Source organism: Durio zibethinus, chromosome 2 (assembly GCF_047325235.1).
Source record: "Durio zibethinus cultivar Kanyao isolate XHJ-2024 chromosome 2, ASM4732523v1, whole genome shotgun sequence".
Taxonomy (NCBI): domain Eukaryota; kingdom Viridiplantae; phylum Streptophyta; class Magnoliopsida; order Malvales; family Malvaceae; genus Durio; species Durio zibethinus.
Window position 1 is genome coordinate 7,142,797 of NC_143163.1, and position 15,786 is coordinate 7,158,582.

A 15,786-nucleotide genomic window follows, 5' to 3' on the forward strand; every position below is an offset into this window, starting at 1 on the left:
TCCAAAATTTTTTTTTCTGTGTAATCTTCTTTTTTTTCAACAAATTGAGCCCCAAGTCTTTCCAAAATTATTCAATCATTAAAGTTTAAATTTGAGATAGAATCCAATAGTTGAATTGAATCCAAGATTTTTCATGCAAAATCTCACAATTTTTTCTTTTTTATTTTTACCTTTTTTTTTTTCAATTGACTTTGACTCTTTTGATTAAAAAAACAAAAATTAAACTAAAACATTAAAATAAAAATAAAATTTAAAATTTAATCCTTGAGTCCAAAATTTACTTTTCCGATGAAACTCAATTGCACAATCAAAATAAAAAATCAAAGCTCAAAAAATTTCAAAAAATCCTCTAACAAAATAGGATGTCTATAGACATTAGTCAAATGTATGTCACAAGGAACTTTTATGCATTGTAACTTGTGATTCTGTTTAACTGGTTAAGGAAAATGAAATTTCTTTTTAAAAAAAATTATGATAGAATAAAATAGGATGACATTATAAAAATAATTAGATTAAATAATGTCATTTTATATTGTATTTGATGTATGTAAACATTAAGCTTATATTTGGATTGAAATTAGTAAAAAGGGAAAGGAATGCAAAAGAAAGGAATAGAAAGGTTTTTAAAGGAAATGATGGTTTATTCCTTTATTTGGATAACTAAAATGAGTAAAGGAAAGGAAAAGAAAGGATTGATCATAATCTTTGTTTGTTTAAGTTGTAAAAAAGAAAGGAAAAGGAGATATTATATTATATTGCTCAAATTATACCCTTTTAAAGTAAAATATTTTTTCTATCATGTGAATAATTTTGATATTAATTATTTTAAAAATTTTAAAAATTAATAAAAGAATTTAAAAAAGAATTTTATTAATAATTAATTCATAAAAAATGTATGTTTAGAATTATTTTTATACCACAATATTTTTTCTCAAAATTAATTCATAAATGAGAAAATTAAAAACTTAAATATTTATTATTAAGATACAACTAAACATAAATTTGTTTAAATATTAGCATTTTTCTATCGGTGTACATGTTTTATAATATTCTTTTATTTTTATTATTAATAATATAGAAAATCCAAAATTATTGATAAAAAATAACTGAAGAATGAGTTGCAAAAGATTTGAAGGTAGTATCAATGGTTAACATCAATAGTTAAGTTTGAATATTATAATAGTATTTAAAAAAATAATAAAATAAAATAAGGACATAAAAGTTATTTTATATTTAAAATTTTTAATCCTTTCCTTTCCTTCATGTTTATCCCAAATTGGGGTAATTAAAATTGGAGCCTTTTAGAGAAAAGGAGATATGCTCAATTTCCTTTCCTTTCTTTTATTAAAATGTATGATAAACTAGACAAAGGAAATGTTTTCTTATTTCCCTACTTTCCTTTCCTTTTCCTCACTTTTCCTCAATCCAAACATGGCCTACGACATCATAATTTATTTATAAATTAAAATTATTATTTTTTAAAATTTATATAATTTAAATTATTGATATAATTTTTAAGGATACAATAAAATATGTAAATTTAAATTTATAAATTAAAAATAATCATTTTCATTTTAAAATGATTGAATTATATCTTTTTTTAGATATAAACTAAATATAATATAAAAAAATTATCGTCTTATCTTATTTACCGTCTTATGTATCAAATATTATCTTATTTCTTTGTCATTTTCTTCATTATTATTACATTAAACAAAAAAAAAAAAGAAAAAGAAAGAAATGGATTATCCAGATAGTGACTTGGGCGAATTGTATTCTTTTGTAATTTTATCAAAATAATTGTGAAGATGAAATATTAAAAAGAAAAATTGCAGAGATGGATCTCTATTCTCTATTTCTAAGCAGAATAGCTCAAAAGGGATTCAGCAGGCCCTGAAAATTGTCCATTTTGAAGTAGGAACCATAAATACTATGATTTTGAGCAACAAGTTGATAAAAAGTTGCTCCAATATATTGGCATGGGCCTCATGCGGCTTGAAAACAAGGCAAACTCACCTTGCTTTCAAGTCTTAAAACTTTCGGCCTAGCTTACTGTGGGATGGATCATGATCCATTTGCTGGATTTTGCAGAAACGTATCTAAAATCTATAAAAACAACTAACATGTTCTTCAATCTTATAATTAGTGACCAGATAATTTTTTTACTAGAAGATAGTTTGAGGGGTAATTTAATAACAAATGCCTATACTAAGATGTTTTAAAGAGTTTTAGATCCTCAAAGGTTGATAAAATAAAAACCCAAGTCTGAAATTTCTAGAGACTGGGATTAAAATGTTAATAAAACTAGCCGAGCCTTTGTGTAAGATAAAAAAAACTTTGATGAAAATCGAGATTACGAAGGTTAAAGAATTATGCGTCCAGCCAAGCTGAAGTTTCTTGGTTAGAGATTGTGTTGGTGTATCAAGTCAAGAACCACATGAAAAAGGAACTCGAGGCAAAGGTTGCCAGAGGAGAGAAAAGTGACTGATCTGTTTTAGTGAAACCCATAAGATGGCTACAGGGGCAGCGGGTTGCTGTAATTGGCCATTTAGGTATTGCTTGGTGCGGTTTTGGCTTCGGCTTGAGGTTGGAGGGTTCGACAGCGAAGCTCTGGAGGGCCTAGAAGGGAAAGAGGGGCCATCGTTGTTAAGGATTATAGACTTGAAGGATTGACGGTGGGATTTTAGTACACTGATGGATTTTATTAAGTAGTGTTTTTCATAAAAGCGTTATGTTTCTACTGTTTACTTAAACACCAAGGACATAATGTTTTTTAGATGAGATAAAATAGGTAAAATAATCTGAATGTATTTGGTGCCTTAACGAATACTGACCTGTTTCTTTTTTTTTTTTTGGTGTTCTCATGAGTCTGGTGTCTTGAAATTTAATCTTGATTTGGAGTTTCTTAAAAATTCGAGATTCCAATAAAGATGAGTTAATTGTCGTTAAAGTTGCTCTGGAGATCTTTGTGGGTTCTCGAAAATATGTTTGGTGGCAACTTAATTATTGAATCCATCTCTTATGTGATATTAAAATGGTGTATTAATAAGGAGTCTGGATCTTTATAACTTTGGTAGATTTTGTCTCAAATTGAATGACTAGCTGATTCTTATGCTGTCAAAGTTTTAGAGAAACAAATGGATCTGTTGATTATCTGGCTAAAGTAAGAGTTGATAGAACAGAAATGTTTCTAGCTTGATCGTAATTTTCAGAGCATCGTGATTGTTTCCTGCACTTATGTGTTGTCGTCTTGTGATTGTTTAGTTTATTTTGAGGATTTTTTCGGCACATTTTATGTTGTGTGTGGTATTTGGTTGAAATTTTTTTATCTTTTTACTACTACTAACTGTTAAAGCTCTTCGTCCACATCAAACAAACTTTTCTACAAATTTTGGCCTTAGCTGTTTTACATCAACAATTTTCACTTTCACATGCAAAAATTAGGACATGTAAAGGAGCTTGTATAATCCATCACTCACCTCTTCCTGAAGGCTCTTTGTCACCAAAATCATAAAACACAAGAAAATTATGCTGTCAACAAGATTAATTTAATCTTCTATGTCTTTATTAAGAGGACAAGTAAAAAATCTCAGCTAAAAACTTTGATATTCAAACTAATGCACTGCATGACTCTAGATCCGCTGCAAAGCATGGGCAGCTTCTAGTATATATATGGCATTAATTTTGGTCATAACTTATGAGTTATGATGGATGTATCTGCTTTATTCTATGGGTGCAATTGGCATCATGAGGTAATTTCTTACCTAAAGATTATAATCGGACTTTACAAATAAGATTCAAAAAATAAACAGCTGAAAATGGAGCAGATCACAACTCACCTTAATTGCAACACTGTACATCTATACCTTGATGGATAAAATCTCCATCAGTGCATACCAAGTTCCTGAAACTCCAAGAACAAGGCCCAAGGTCACAATTCCAACATCCAAAGTCCATCCCTTCCACCCCAGCTCTTCCTTGAACACCAACAAATGAAACAGAGCAGGCAATACAAACCCCAAACCACAGCACACACTGCTTCCAACCAAGGACAAGAAATCGGCGAAATTTGGTACGAACAAGGCTACCAAACTTACAATCAAAACCAGCAGCCATCTCAGCCACAAACAGTAACTCCCTCCCCAAAATCGCCTCTCTATGATCTCATAGACTGGATTCATCATCAATGGGAAAGAGAAAAATAAGTTAATGCAAAGACCTAGCTGAACCAAAGTGCTGACCAAGCCTGCCCCCAAATTAGCAGTAATGATATCATTGGTTTCTGCACCAAAAGCAAAATAACCAAGTGCACCAAATCCTCCATAAATTAAAGAAATCAAACCCATGCTCAGTGCCAATATTTTGCCAAATTTAGAGGTGTCCTTCATCTCAGATTCTAGAGGCAAAACCATACCAGTCCCTTCAAATGCATAAACAGCCACACCCATGCCATAAAAGAACACAGAGAGACCCCCAAAAGCCATAACCTCATGCCTTTGCTTCAAGATAAGCGAAACATCTTCAAACAACACCACTCCCATTGCCCCAAGATCGACCACATCAGCAAAAATACTCAACGGAGCTAAATGGGTTAATGTTGCAATTGAATTCAACCCCAATTGAAATGGAAAACATCCCCATATATACAAACTCTTTGCTGTAAAACTGGACATCCCCGAACTTAAGCTTGAAGTCATGGATATTTCATTGTTAAAAAGATTGGTTAGAGTGTTGGCAATGAATATAAGATACCCAACACAAAATCCAGCTTGAGAGAGAATAATAAGTACATCGACAACAAACCTGTCAATGGAATTATTAAAAAATTTAGCAATGAAAGCATAAAATAATCAAATTAGGATGTTTCCTCATTTGAAAAAAGGATTAGCCGTAAAATCATCAACAGGTATAAGACGCAGCTCGCAAATAGTCAGCAATAAACGTGTTAAGAGTGAATAAGGCATAGATTCAACAAAAATTTACTGATGAATTTTAGTTTCATTGTTGAAGAAGGAGCTAAGTATTAGAAATTCATATAAGTTACATAACCAAAACCAATTTTGTTATACAATAATAAGAACCTGAAAAAGAACCCGATATGTTAAGTAATCCAATGCCAACTGATGAGCATCTTTTATGTTTCATAATCTATAATATTAGCCAAATTACAATTTTGAACCAAGCTTTAACCCAGTCGGTTCATGCAGTCACGCTTACCCTTAAAAGATGACATTCAATAGGTTTGAATTCAAATCCTTTCCCTATCCCATATTCTTAGTACCAACAAAAAAATTTAGTAGCAAATTCCACAAGATACCCAATACAAAACCCAGCTCAAGCAAGAATAATAAGCAGAAAGTCTAGTGATCTACCAAAGAACATAATCAATAATAACCAACGATACCCAACAGAAAACTTACTTTTAATACCTAACTTTAAACACCTCAAGTCGCGGATTTTTTTTTTTTTGTTAAAAATAGAAATTATAATCCAATTTAATTGGCAATTTCGTGTTTCCTTCACAAAAAAATATGTTTCCCAGAAAGAATAAACAAAACAAAAGCAAGACAACCCAAAACAAAATCCAAATAAAGATAGAACTGAGAAAACGTAACAAAAACAACCACAAACCTGCCAACTGTGCCACAAACAGCGAAACCCAGATCGCCAAAAGAAGTTATTTTGGCAAAACCATTGTCAAAAGACTCGAGCTTCCGGCGGGTGCAAACCAAAAGCATCATACAGTGGGTGGTCAAGCCAGCAACAGAGAAAAGCATGAGCAGGCCCATGATCCATCCGGTTCTCTTGAGGGCGTAAGGCAAACCCAGAACGCCAGCACCAACTACGGCTATGAAAACATTGGCAAAGGTCTTGGATTGCGACGATAGCGGCTTTGCCTTGCCTATAAGAGGCGTGTCTTCTCTTGGTAGAGGAGACTTAAACTTTTTTGAAGATGAGGACGAAACCGGTTTCTTCTCGAAAATCATGGCTGATTCTTGATAAAAAAAAAAAAAAAAAAACCAGAGTTCGAGTCTTTTTCTTCAGATGAAATGCAAAATGTTTAGTTGTGGCTGTGTCTTTAAGATTCAAAAGACAAAAGCTTTTGATGGATAGAGAGACAAGGAGTCAATGACGGTGGCTTATATTAAAAAAAATGGAGAGGTTGTTTGTTACTATTAGGAGATTAATTACAAAAGGAAAATAATTAGTAGTACACCAAAATGGCGTTGTAAATTTTGGAGGGGCTGAGAAGATGCGGCGTTTCAAAGCGATGGTGGCCTGGTTGAGGTTCTGCGAACGGTCAGCGTTTTGGCAAGGAGTCAAATAGAGAAAGCCGCAGCCCACGTGCCCAAATGAGCCGTTTTTTAGTCGTTGCCCAAAATAAACGTTTCAACTAGGGTAAACAACCTAATACCCCGTCTATGATGGATTTGATCTCCTCAATTTTTTTTTTAAAATCAAATTTTGAGCTAAATTAAATTAAATAATATTAAAATTAAAATTAAAATAGAATTAAATTTAAATTTTAAATAAATTAAATTTCACTTGATATTATATAAAAATAATTTTTAAATTATTTATTTAAATATTTATTTATATATTTATATAATTATATATTTAAATATTTTATATTAAAAAATAATATTTTATTAATTTCAAATCAAATTAAATATTATTTATATAATATCAAATTTAAATCAAAAATTTTAAAAACATAAAAAAATTTGAGGTGAACAAAAATTTATCCAAACCCGTTGACAATCCTATTTTAACCACAGAGTTTCTGTGCCCAACAGGAATTATAATCGAATCTGGTTCCAGGTAGGGAGAATTGAAAACTGAAATATATGAGATCTGAATGCTATCCAAACACAACCTTTTTGAAGCTGTTTTTAAAGAAATAATAGAAAAAAATAATTCACAACAAATGCAATTCCAAGAAAATCAAAAGAAAAACATAGCAGAAAGAAAAATATACTAATTCTTTGCCTTGTTCTAAACCTTTGCCACCACCCAGGCCCGAAAATCCTACCCAATTCCATAACAAATTGAATATTTCATAAAAGATTTATTACAAAAAAAATAACAGAAAACAAACTCAAAATACAAAGAATAAAAAATCACTCATAATAGCTAACTTGAAATTTAAATCAAAATTTTTTAAAAAATGAACATACCAGTTGATGTGATATTAACACGACATTGGTTTAATCTTTCGGTGGTAATCACATAATTTTTTATTAATTTTGTATGAAATTTGTTAAAAGAATTAAATTTATTCTAATTAGGTTTCGACTTTATCGAAGGTGTTTTTATATTTATATATTTATAATTTTTTTATTAAATTAATTTTAATACAAAAAATCATTACAACCAATTAAGCTTTAAAAAATTCTTCTTTCTCCCGTCAATACAAATTAAAATGTATTAAAATATAATTACAATAAAAAAAAAACTTTCAATTGTTTTTTTTTAATTTTTGAATTTGGATATTAAACAGTAGAAATTTGTTTAAAGCCATATAGCAGATTCTTCAAAGTGCCAAAACATATACAAGATCTTGTAACAAATTTAGGCCGCTTATATAATAGAGATTCGCTCACCACTAATTCATTTCTTAATAAAGACAATACCCTTCTAAATACTTCTTGCTAGCTTTTTTTTTGCTTCTTTAAAATAACTCTATTAAAATTCAAATATGAATTAATTGGGTACTCTGTTATCTTTACTTAAAATAGTAAAAATATTTATATTTCTAACAAAAAATATACTTGTATATATTCCTTTCATGCTTGTTTAAAGGCTCTAATTGATAGACTTCTTCAGCATCAGTACGACCAAATCGTATTTTATTTGCAAAGAAAGGAAGTTTTATAACCTGTGATTGAGATGAGAGTCTATCGATTATAAAAAAAAAGTGAAAAATGAAAAACCAAGAAGATGTTGGCATGAAATAAACATTTAAAGAGGGTATTTGGAAAGCTACAAAGGCACATTCCACAATTATTGCAACTTCTCTTAAGCCTTGGAGGCATGCATCTGTTAACTCGACAACTACATAAGCTTATACATGTAAAGTCTTCGTTTTAGTTGCTTGAATTTATTCATCAAAATTGAAAAGAAATTATATACAAATTAAAGTGAAGATAAAATGGCCAACCATTGACAATGTAGTAGATCCAACCCCAGTCAGAATAAGTGAAAAGGGCCAACTCAATTTTGAATTTGTCAATTTGGATTATGAAACTAATATAACTTAAAATAAAGATAGGTCCATGTGAATCTCAACAATTTGCACCTTTGTTTAACCAAGTACCAAAATTTTATTATAAGCACTTTACCAAGTCTTGACATAAATTTCTTCAATGCTAAGGTTAACACTTCAAAATGGATAATAAAAAGCATTAAAAGACTCTAAAAATAGACTTTACAAATCATGAATTCATATATCATGCTGAAAAGAAAAGAAATTAAAAAATTTCACAATCATAGAACTTTACACCAAAAAAATTCAATACTATCATAGTTACATTCATAATGCTAAAAAGACATAAAGCTCAGAACTTTGGCCTAAATATATAAAATAAAATCAATTTAAGTACAAAAAATAAATAAAAAACTTGAAAACAAAAGAAAATGCTGCAATTTACTCTTTTCTAAAAAATAAATGATTTTGGATACCAACCAAGTTCATAATAGAAATTACCAATCTTTAAAAGCACAACCCAAAATCTATTATTTGAAGCTAAAAGATCCATTCCCACTTTAGCACACATTTTGTGAAATTGTAACCTAAAAGATGAATTTTTACAAATATCATTCTTTCAAAAAAATAAAAATTAAAAAAAATTAAAACTAGTAAAAATCATAAGAAAATTTGAAGGGAATATTTTTACCTAGTCTTTTTGAACTTTTTCAAGTTAAGAACGAAAAGTATTGAGCTATTTTTTCATGAAATTAGTTCTTAACTTGGGTACATTCCCTTTAAGTAATTGATATTGATTCTAGAATTAAACAAATAATCAAAGGTAGATTTTGTTAATTGAGAGTAATTTGGTTTTTGAAACAAACCCCAATAACTGTAGCAATTTGAAGGCTTTCGATTCTAGGTTTTCTTCTAATTTTCTTTTTGTCTAAAAAAATTTGAAATTTCTTTTTCTTCTTTACTTTTTGTTGAAATCAACCAAATAAGGAACCAAGTTATAGGATTGTGAGAATTATTAATGAAATTCATAACATCAAGTAATCTTTTTTCTTTTTGTATAAAGGAAAAAAATAAACAATCTTACCTTGGTGTAATATCTACAACCCGCTAACCCCTCAGTAACAACCAAAAGCTTAAGATTAGGATGAAACAGCTTCTCTATCACCACATTATCATCATATGGGTCATCATCTCCTGTTAAGAATGTAATTTCATCCTCACTTACTTACATTTTCATAGGTTACTTACAAATGAATGTTGTAGCAAGACATTTTATGTATGAGACTTGAAATCACAAATTCATACCTTGATAAGGTCCACTTAATCCCATATACTCATTATGCCACTTCCAAGTAGCCTCTGCTAATGGCCACAGTGGTAATCTTACATTTGGGTCATAAAACAAGATGCTACCAGACTTTTTGTCAATGTTCATTGTTATATGGTGAACTGACTTGTATGGTTCCTCAATCAAACTAATAGAACCATAAAGAAAGATCTTTGCCTGCAATTAATATTATTTGGAAATAACAAAAATTCGAAACCTGTCATTGTATATTTGCCCTTCTGTGTTATATCTAATAAGATTCAGAGTGGGATGAGTATTATTTACAAAAAAAGATAAATTGATTGAAGTTATGAATTAGAATTATCGTTAAAGCAAGTATACTTGTGCACAAAGTTGATAATATTAAAAGATGCATTATTATCATTTGCAGTAGTAAGAATTGATATTCATATAATAGAACCTTTTTGTCATTTAATTCAGTTAACACCCTCGTATATTGTGGCCAAATCAACCCAACTCTACAAAACTCAAATTGGTTAATACCTAGATGTCAAAATGGATCCTTTGACTCAAAACTAAACAGATTTCATAAAAACTTAGAGACTATCTGGTTTGAAAAATGGTGACTTTTAACTGAAATAGAGAAATGGCAAAAAAAAAAAAAATGAATTGTATAGAAATAGAAAAAAATTAAAAAGAAATTAAAAGATAGTTTGAAACTTTGGATAGGTAAAAGCTAAAGAACATATAGTACATAGAGAAAAGATTTGAAAATGGTGAAAAGGATAGGCAAAGAATTGAAAATCTGTGTCATTTGCGGAAAAACATAATAGTTAAGAGATGAAATCTTATATAAAAGAAAAAAGTTTTCTTTTTTCATGGTAAAATTTTTCCCACAATAACCCTTAAATCATTATTATTTTCAAACTTAAGTTGTCTATAAATAACGACAAAAATTGATTGAGGAACCCTCAAGGAGATTTATTCACACACAATGATTTTAATGAAAGTTACCCTTATTCCTTTCCCTCTCCCACTTAAATGAAACTACAACAAACTGTACATAATTACACTTTAATTCCTCATAATAAATTTTGGTTTAGCTAGGCTTCTATATTTACCATATAATAAAATCTCAAAAATCAAAGATACTACATTAGAAATGTAACCGTCACTAGTAGCCATTTTCAAATTATAGCTTCACACATTTGATCCCACTTTATGGTTTGGTATATTTTGCTTCATTGTTTTATTTATTTACTATTTTTTATTCTTCCTTTGCATGCCATAGTTTGGAAGAAATAGAAATGGTTAATACCTTTTTGTTTATATGTCTTATTTGGATTAGGCATATACATCTTGTAGGTCTAATCGTCCTTTTATGTTTCTAGTGTTAATAGGATAGGGATATGATAAATGTAAAAAAATCTTTTAGAAATGGTTTGGTTGGTTTTGGCCTTACATATATTTGGGCATATAATAAGCTCGATTACTAGGCTAAAAAATAATAATAATCATAGAAATAAGTAAAATTATATAAATGTCTACTCAAAGTTAAAAGGTATAACTTAAAATTTTAAAATCCCTACCTAAGCGTTAGAATGAATAAAAGAAAATTTTTTGTGTTAAAAAAATAATTTCGCCTAACTGTTGGGGAATTATTAAATAATAAAATAAATAATAATAGTAATTAAACTTTTAATGAAAAAGGAAGATAAAGAAAAATTAATTTTTGGAGGTTGTGAAAATTGTAAGAATAAAAAATTTCTTTTTTTTAAAAGAATTATAAAATTGAGCTTCCTCCAAAAGCATTCCTAAATGTTAGAAATTTTTAGAGAAGTTCATAAGTTTTTAAACTTACCCAAAACCCTAAATTTGTTTTAAATTTCTAAGGATTTGCATAAAAATCTTTTATGAAGTAATCTATTCCCAAATGCTACCTAGATGTTGGGTATTTAATAAATTTTATTTCATTAAGAATTTTCATACATTTCTACAAACTCAAAATAAATATATTTTATTAAAACAACAAATATAAAAATATAAAATAATAAAAATATTGAATAGGATTTTTAAATATAAAAAGTCATACCCAAACTTTACCTAGATATTGGAGAGTCTAGGTGGTCTCTTTAAATTTGAAGACTCAATTTCTAAATTCACATTTGAACATCATTTACATTTGTTTCATTTTTTTTTAAATTAATGTACTTATTTATAAAGCATATAGATATGTTTGTTGATGTTTAATGTTAATTATATTATTTTTCATTTTTTTACTGCATAAAAGTTTTTAAAATTTTTTTTTTTAGTTTTGAACAAATAAAATTAAAATAATATTTAAAGAAATATGATTGTTGGTACTCTGCCTAAATGTTGAAGAGTCATCAATAATTAACATTTACTAAAAGTGTTATTTTATTATTTTGGAAGGAATGTTGTGATAAATCTTAAACGAAAAGAGTTATTTTCAATTCTACCAGATGTTAGAGAATTTGGAAGTAATTCTTTAATTTAAAGATTTTTTTGATATTCCTAAATAAAGAATGTTAATAAAATTGCTTTCTTTTTTTCAAAAAAATAATAAAAGGAATTATTAGTAAATTTCAAATCGAAACCATTTTATCCAATACAAAAAAATAATGCATGATTAATTGATACCAATTTATAGCATTGTGAGGATACTAATCTTTTCCTACATGTAATTAACTCTCGAACTCGATTTTATTTTCACAGACCAGAATCATTTTTCTAATAATGCTTTAAATTCATTTTATTATTTTATTAAAAAGATAAAATATTTGGGTGATCAATCACACTTTAAAAAAAATTGGTGACAACTCTTTATGTTTCTCACAATTTTTAAATTCTTACGTCTACCGATCAAGTCTCTAGACTAATATGTTATGACAAGGGTGTAAGTTTTGTTAAAAATGGTCAATTTTGATAGTTTGATGATTGGAGATTAACATCTGTTCTTATCAAATTGGAAATGTAGATTAACATTTATTCTTATCAAACTGAAAATGCAATAGGTCTAGCCCTTGGGCCTTGGTTGTTGAAAGAAAATGAAAAGGATGGAAATATAGTTGCTTTCCACTTTTTATTTAATTCATGATAGGTATATGGTTGTGTAAGATGCCCCGAAGTTTCAATTTTTTAACAACCTATTGGAAATTTTTTGACATGAATTATTTAAGGATGGTTATGAAAAAGACTGATGAAAAAAAGTTCAAACTTTTGCAGCTGTTCATTGATAGCATGAAATTTTGATGGATGATTAATTTCTCATGTTGTTTTAAATTTGTAATAACTTATTTGCTCATTTGCCTCTTTACTTTGATGTATACTTCCAAGACAATTTGATGGGAGATTAGGTTGTTGAAGAAGAAATCAAGAGAAAATAATGTTGCATAAAAATGCCATTGGCAAAACGAGGGCAAAAATCTAGTAACAATAACTTTGGCACTAACAAAGATAAAAGTTGGGTAAGATAAGGTCAAGTTTGGTAGATTTTTAAAATTTTGCTTAAGGTCCACTTAGATCAATTTTATTAAGTATATATAAATGATTTAATTTGAATTTATTATTAAATTATTAAAAAAATACTTATATGTACTATAATTGAATTTGAAAATTTTCTTCAATATTTAAGAGTTTACATCTGACTCATGAATAAATTTAATTAATGATAGTAGTATTTGAATTTTGTAACTTTTTGCAAAAAAACTATAAAAGAAATTGTTTTTGTTTACGGTTTTTCTTTTTTTGGATTTTTAGACTTTGAACTTAATTGACACTCAAATTCAAGTGAAGTTTTCAAATGCTTTGTCTTCATTGATATTTGGATAGCCCCTCCTTTCATTTTCCAAATAAATACAATTGAGTAATTACGAGAGAGAGATGTTTTTCATCATTTTAATCACTTCCGTCATTTTTTATATTTATAAAACAAAAAATTTTGCACCATTAGGAGTTGAGGAAAAAACAAAAAATAGGAGTCACTATGACCCAAGCAAGTTCAAAGGCTTCCATTAGGCATCGGTTGCCTATTTATGATGCAAATGAGATATTATTTTTGGCTATTCACATTATAACATGTTGATTCAGATCATTTAAAATTCATCCAACCTATAAATAAGTTGTGATAAAATTAAAAATATTGGTGTTGTTAAGATCAGGGACTATAATAGTGAAATTGAGTACTGCAACAATAAAATTAAAATTACTATTGTGATATGTATTTAAATGCAAATACAACGGTGATATCAGATCAAATGTAATGAAAAAAAAAAAAAACTATTAGAGATATTAAAATTTATAATATATGATTATTTTTATTTCAAAATAATAATTTTAAAAAAATTAATGTATTTATACATCTTAAAAGAGAAAATTTATTATTTATTTATTATTTATATAATTATCTATTTTTTATTCACTAATAATCTATTTGATTATAAAATTAATTTTTTAATATATATTTATTATCTTAACTATTAATTAATTTATTAAATAATTACATAAATAATATGATAAATAATTACAATAAATTAATTTAAAAAACTTTAAATTAAAAAATAAAATAACAAAAAATAACTTATAAATGACTAGTCAAAATTGGAAAGGAAAAAACGTGATAAGATATATCTAACCATTCATTATAATCCAAAGACAAAAAAAGAAGAAAAAAAAGAAAAAAGAAAGAGGCAGGACACTAAACACAGCTTTTTTACTAGTTAAAAAGCATCTAATCTCCAAATGCATAACCAAAACGTTAGAGAGCTTTAATCGCACCCCTTGAAGGTCACTGGGCATTTAAATGGAGTCTTAATGTAGTCATGGCTTTTCCGTTGCGTTACACCCACAATTTAATTTGAGAATGATGATGAGTTTAGTGGCTCACACACTAGACCATTAAACATAAGACCCTTTTATTTATTTTTTTAGTTTCTAAAATATCCTTAAACATAAAAGCCTTTTTTAAAAGTTTCATTTATATTTATAAATAAAGTAGTTTATTTTGTTATTAATTTATCTCATAAAGTCTTAGATTAATTTGTTAAATAATAGTTACAAGTACTCTTTCTTCAAATATTAACGATTTTTTTGAAAGTTTTTTTTTTTTTTTGTAATTTATAATACTAAAAATGCTAATTATTTTTTTAATATAAAATAATGTCTCAATATTTTTATCAATAAATTTTTTAAAATTTTATATATTAAAATAGAATTAAAATTTAAGTAAAACTAATATACTAATACACTTTTAATTTAATGTCCATACAGATTTTTTTTTTAAAATTTCATCTTATTATCAAATATATATTTTTTGTTGATTTTAATCTAACAATTATAATTTATGTAAATATCTAATTTTATCCTAGAGGATTCGATTCTATTTTGTGTTTGGTTTAAACATTTTTATTTGGGCTAACTTGAGCATTTTAATTAGATTAAGGTTTGGACTCGTTTTGGATTAATCATTTTTATGATCATTTTACATGTGTTGAAGCCAATTCAATTCATTTATTGGTCACTTGAGATTAAAGGTCTAATAGAAGTTAAGTCAATTTTAAGATAAAAAATCCAATTATAGGCTTAAATTCAATTTTAAGACCTAATTTTATTTTATTAAAATTAATTAATTTAATTAACTAAGATTTTAAAAAATTTTAAAAAATCAAAAAGGAAAAGGAAAAGGTCAGCTACCTCAATTCTAGGGGTGAGCATATATCGGTTCTAACCGATTTAACCGATCGAAATTATGAAATATGGTTATTTCGATTCGGTTTAATCGGTTTTCGGTTGTAATCGATTTTAAGATCAGTTAAATTAGTTAAATTGATAACCGAATTAACTGAATTAACCGATCTTATAATAATTAAGGGTAAATATGTAAATTCTCTTTAAAAAAACCTAAATTTAACTTACCTTTTTTATAACTCATCCACCCAGCTGTTTCCCCTTTCTGCTCTTTGCTCTTCCTCTGTTGCAGCTTACTGTGTCTTTGCCCTTTGCAGTTTGCTCTCCTTCAATCTCCTGCATCTTTGCCTCCCTCTTACTCTCTTGCTTGGCTACTTGCCTCATAATCTCTTGCTCCCTCTAATTTGCTACACAAGATCCACAGTTGTAGAGATCAATCTGCCCAAGATGCCATCGTAAGTTCTTAAATCTTAATAACCTTTATTTTTTCTTTTAGCGTGATGTTTAGAACTGTATTCTTCCTGTATGTTTTAAGCTAAAGCATAACCCAAACAGCCAAACCTCAGCCCCAAGGTGTGCCCACGGT

The 15,786-nt window shown here is 27.9% G+C and overlaps 2 protein-coding genes across 2 annotated transcripts; both read right to left on the minus strand.

Moving 5' to 3' along the window:
• Positions 1-3,543: 3,543 nt before the first annotated feature.
• On the minus strand, positions 3,544-6,345 carry LOC111309142 (amino acid transporter AVT3B-like). The gene is made up of 2 exons (XM_022908055.2): positions 5,632-6,345; positions 3,544-4,803 (listed from the first exon to the last, which is right to left on the minus strand). The coding sequence occupies exons 1-2, from the start codon at positions 5,985-5,987 to the stop codon at positions 3,861-3,863; spliced, it is 1,299 nt and encodes a 432-aa protein (XP_022763790.1). The 5' UTR covers positions 5,988-6,345; the 3' UTR covers positions 3,544-3,860.
• A 2,098-nt stretch (positions 6,346-8,443) lies between these two features.
• LOC111308080 (putative fructokinase-7) lies at positions 8,444-15,584 on the minus strand. The gene is made up of 4 exons (XM_022906421.2): positions 15,498-15,584; positions 9,512-9,710; positions 9,291-9,400; positions 8,444-8,455 (listed from the first exon to the last, which is right to left on the minus strand). The coding sequence occupies exons 1-4, from the start codon at positions 15,582-15,584 to the stop codon at positions 8,444-8,446; spliced, it is 408 nt and encodes a 135-aa protein (XP_022762156.2).
• Positions 15,585-15,786: the final 202 nt, after the last annotated feature.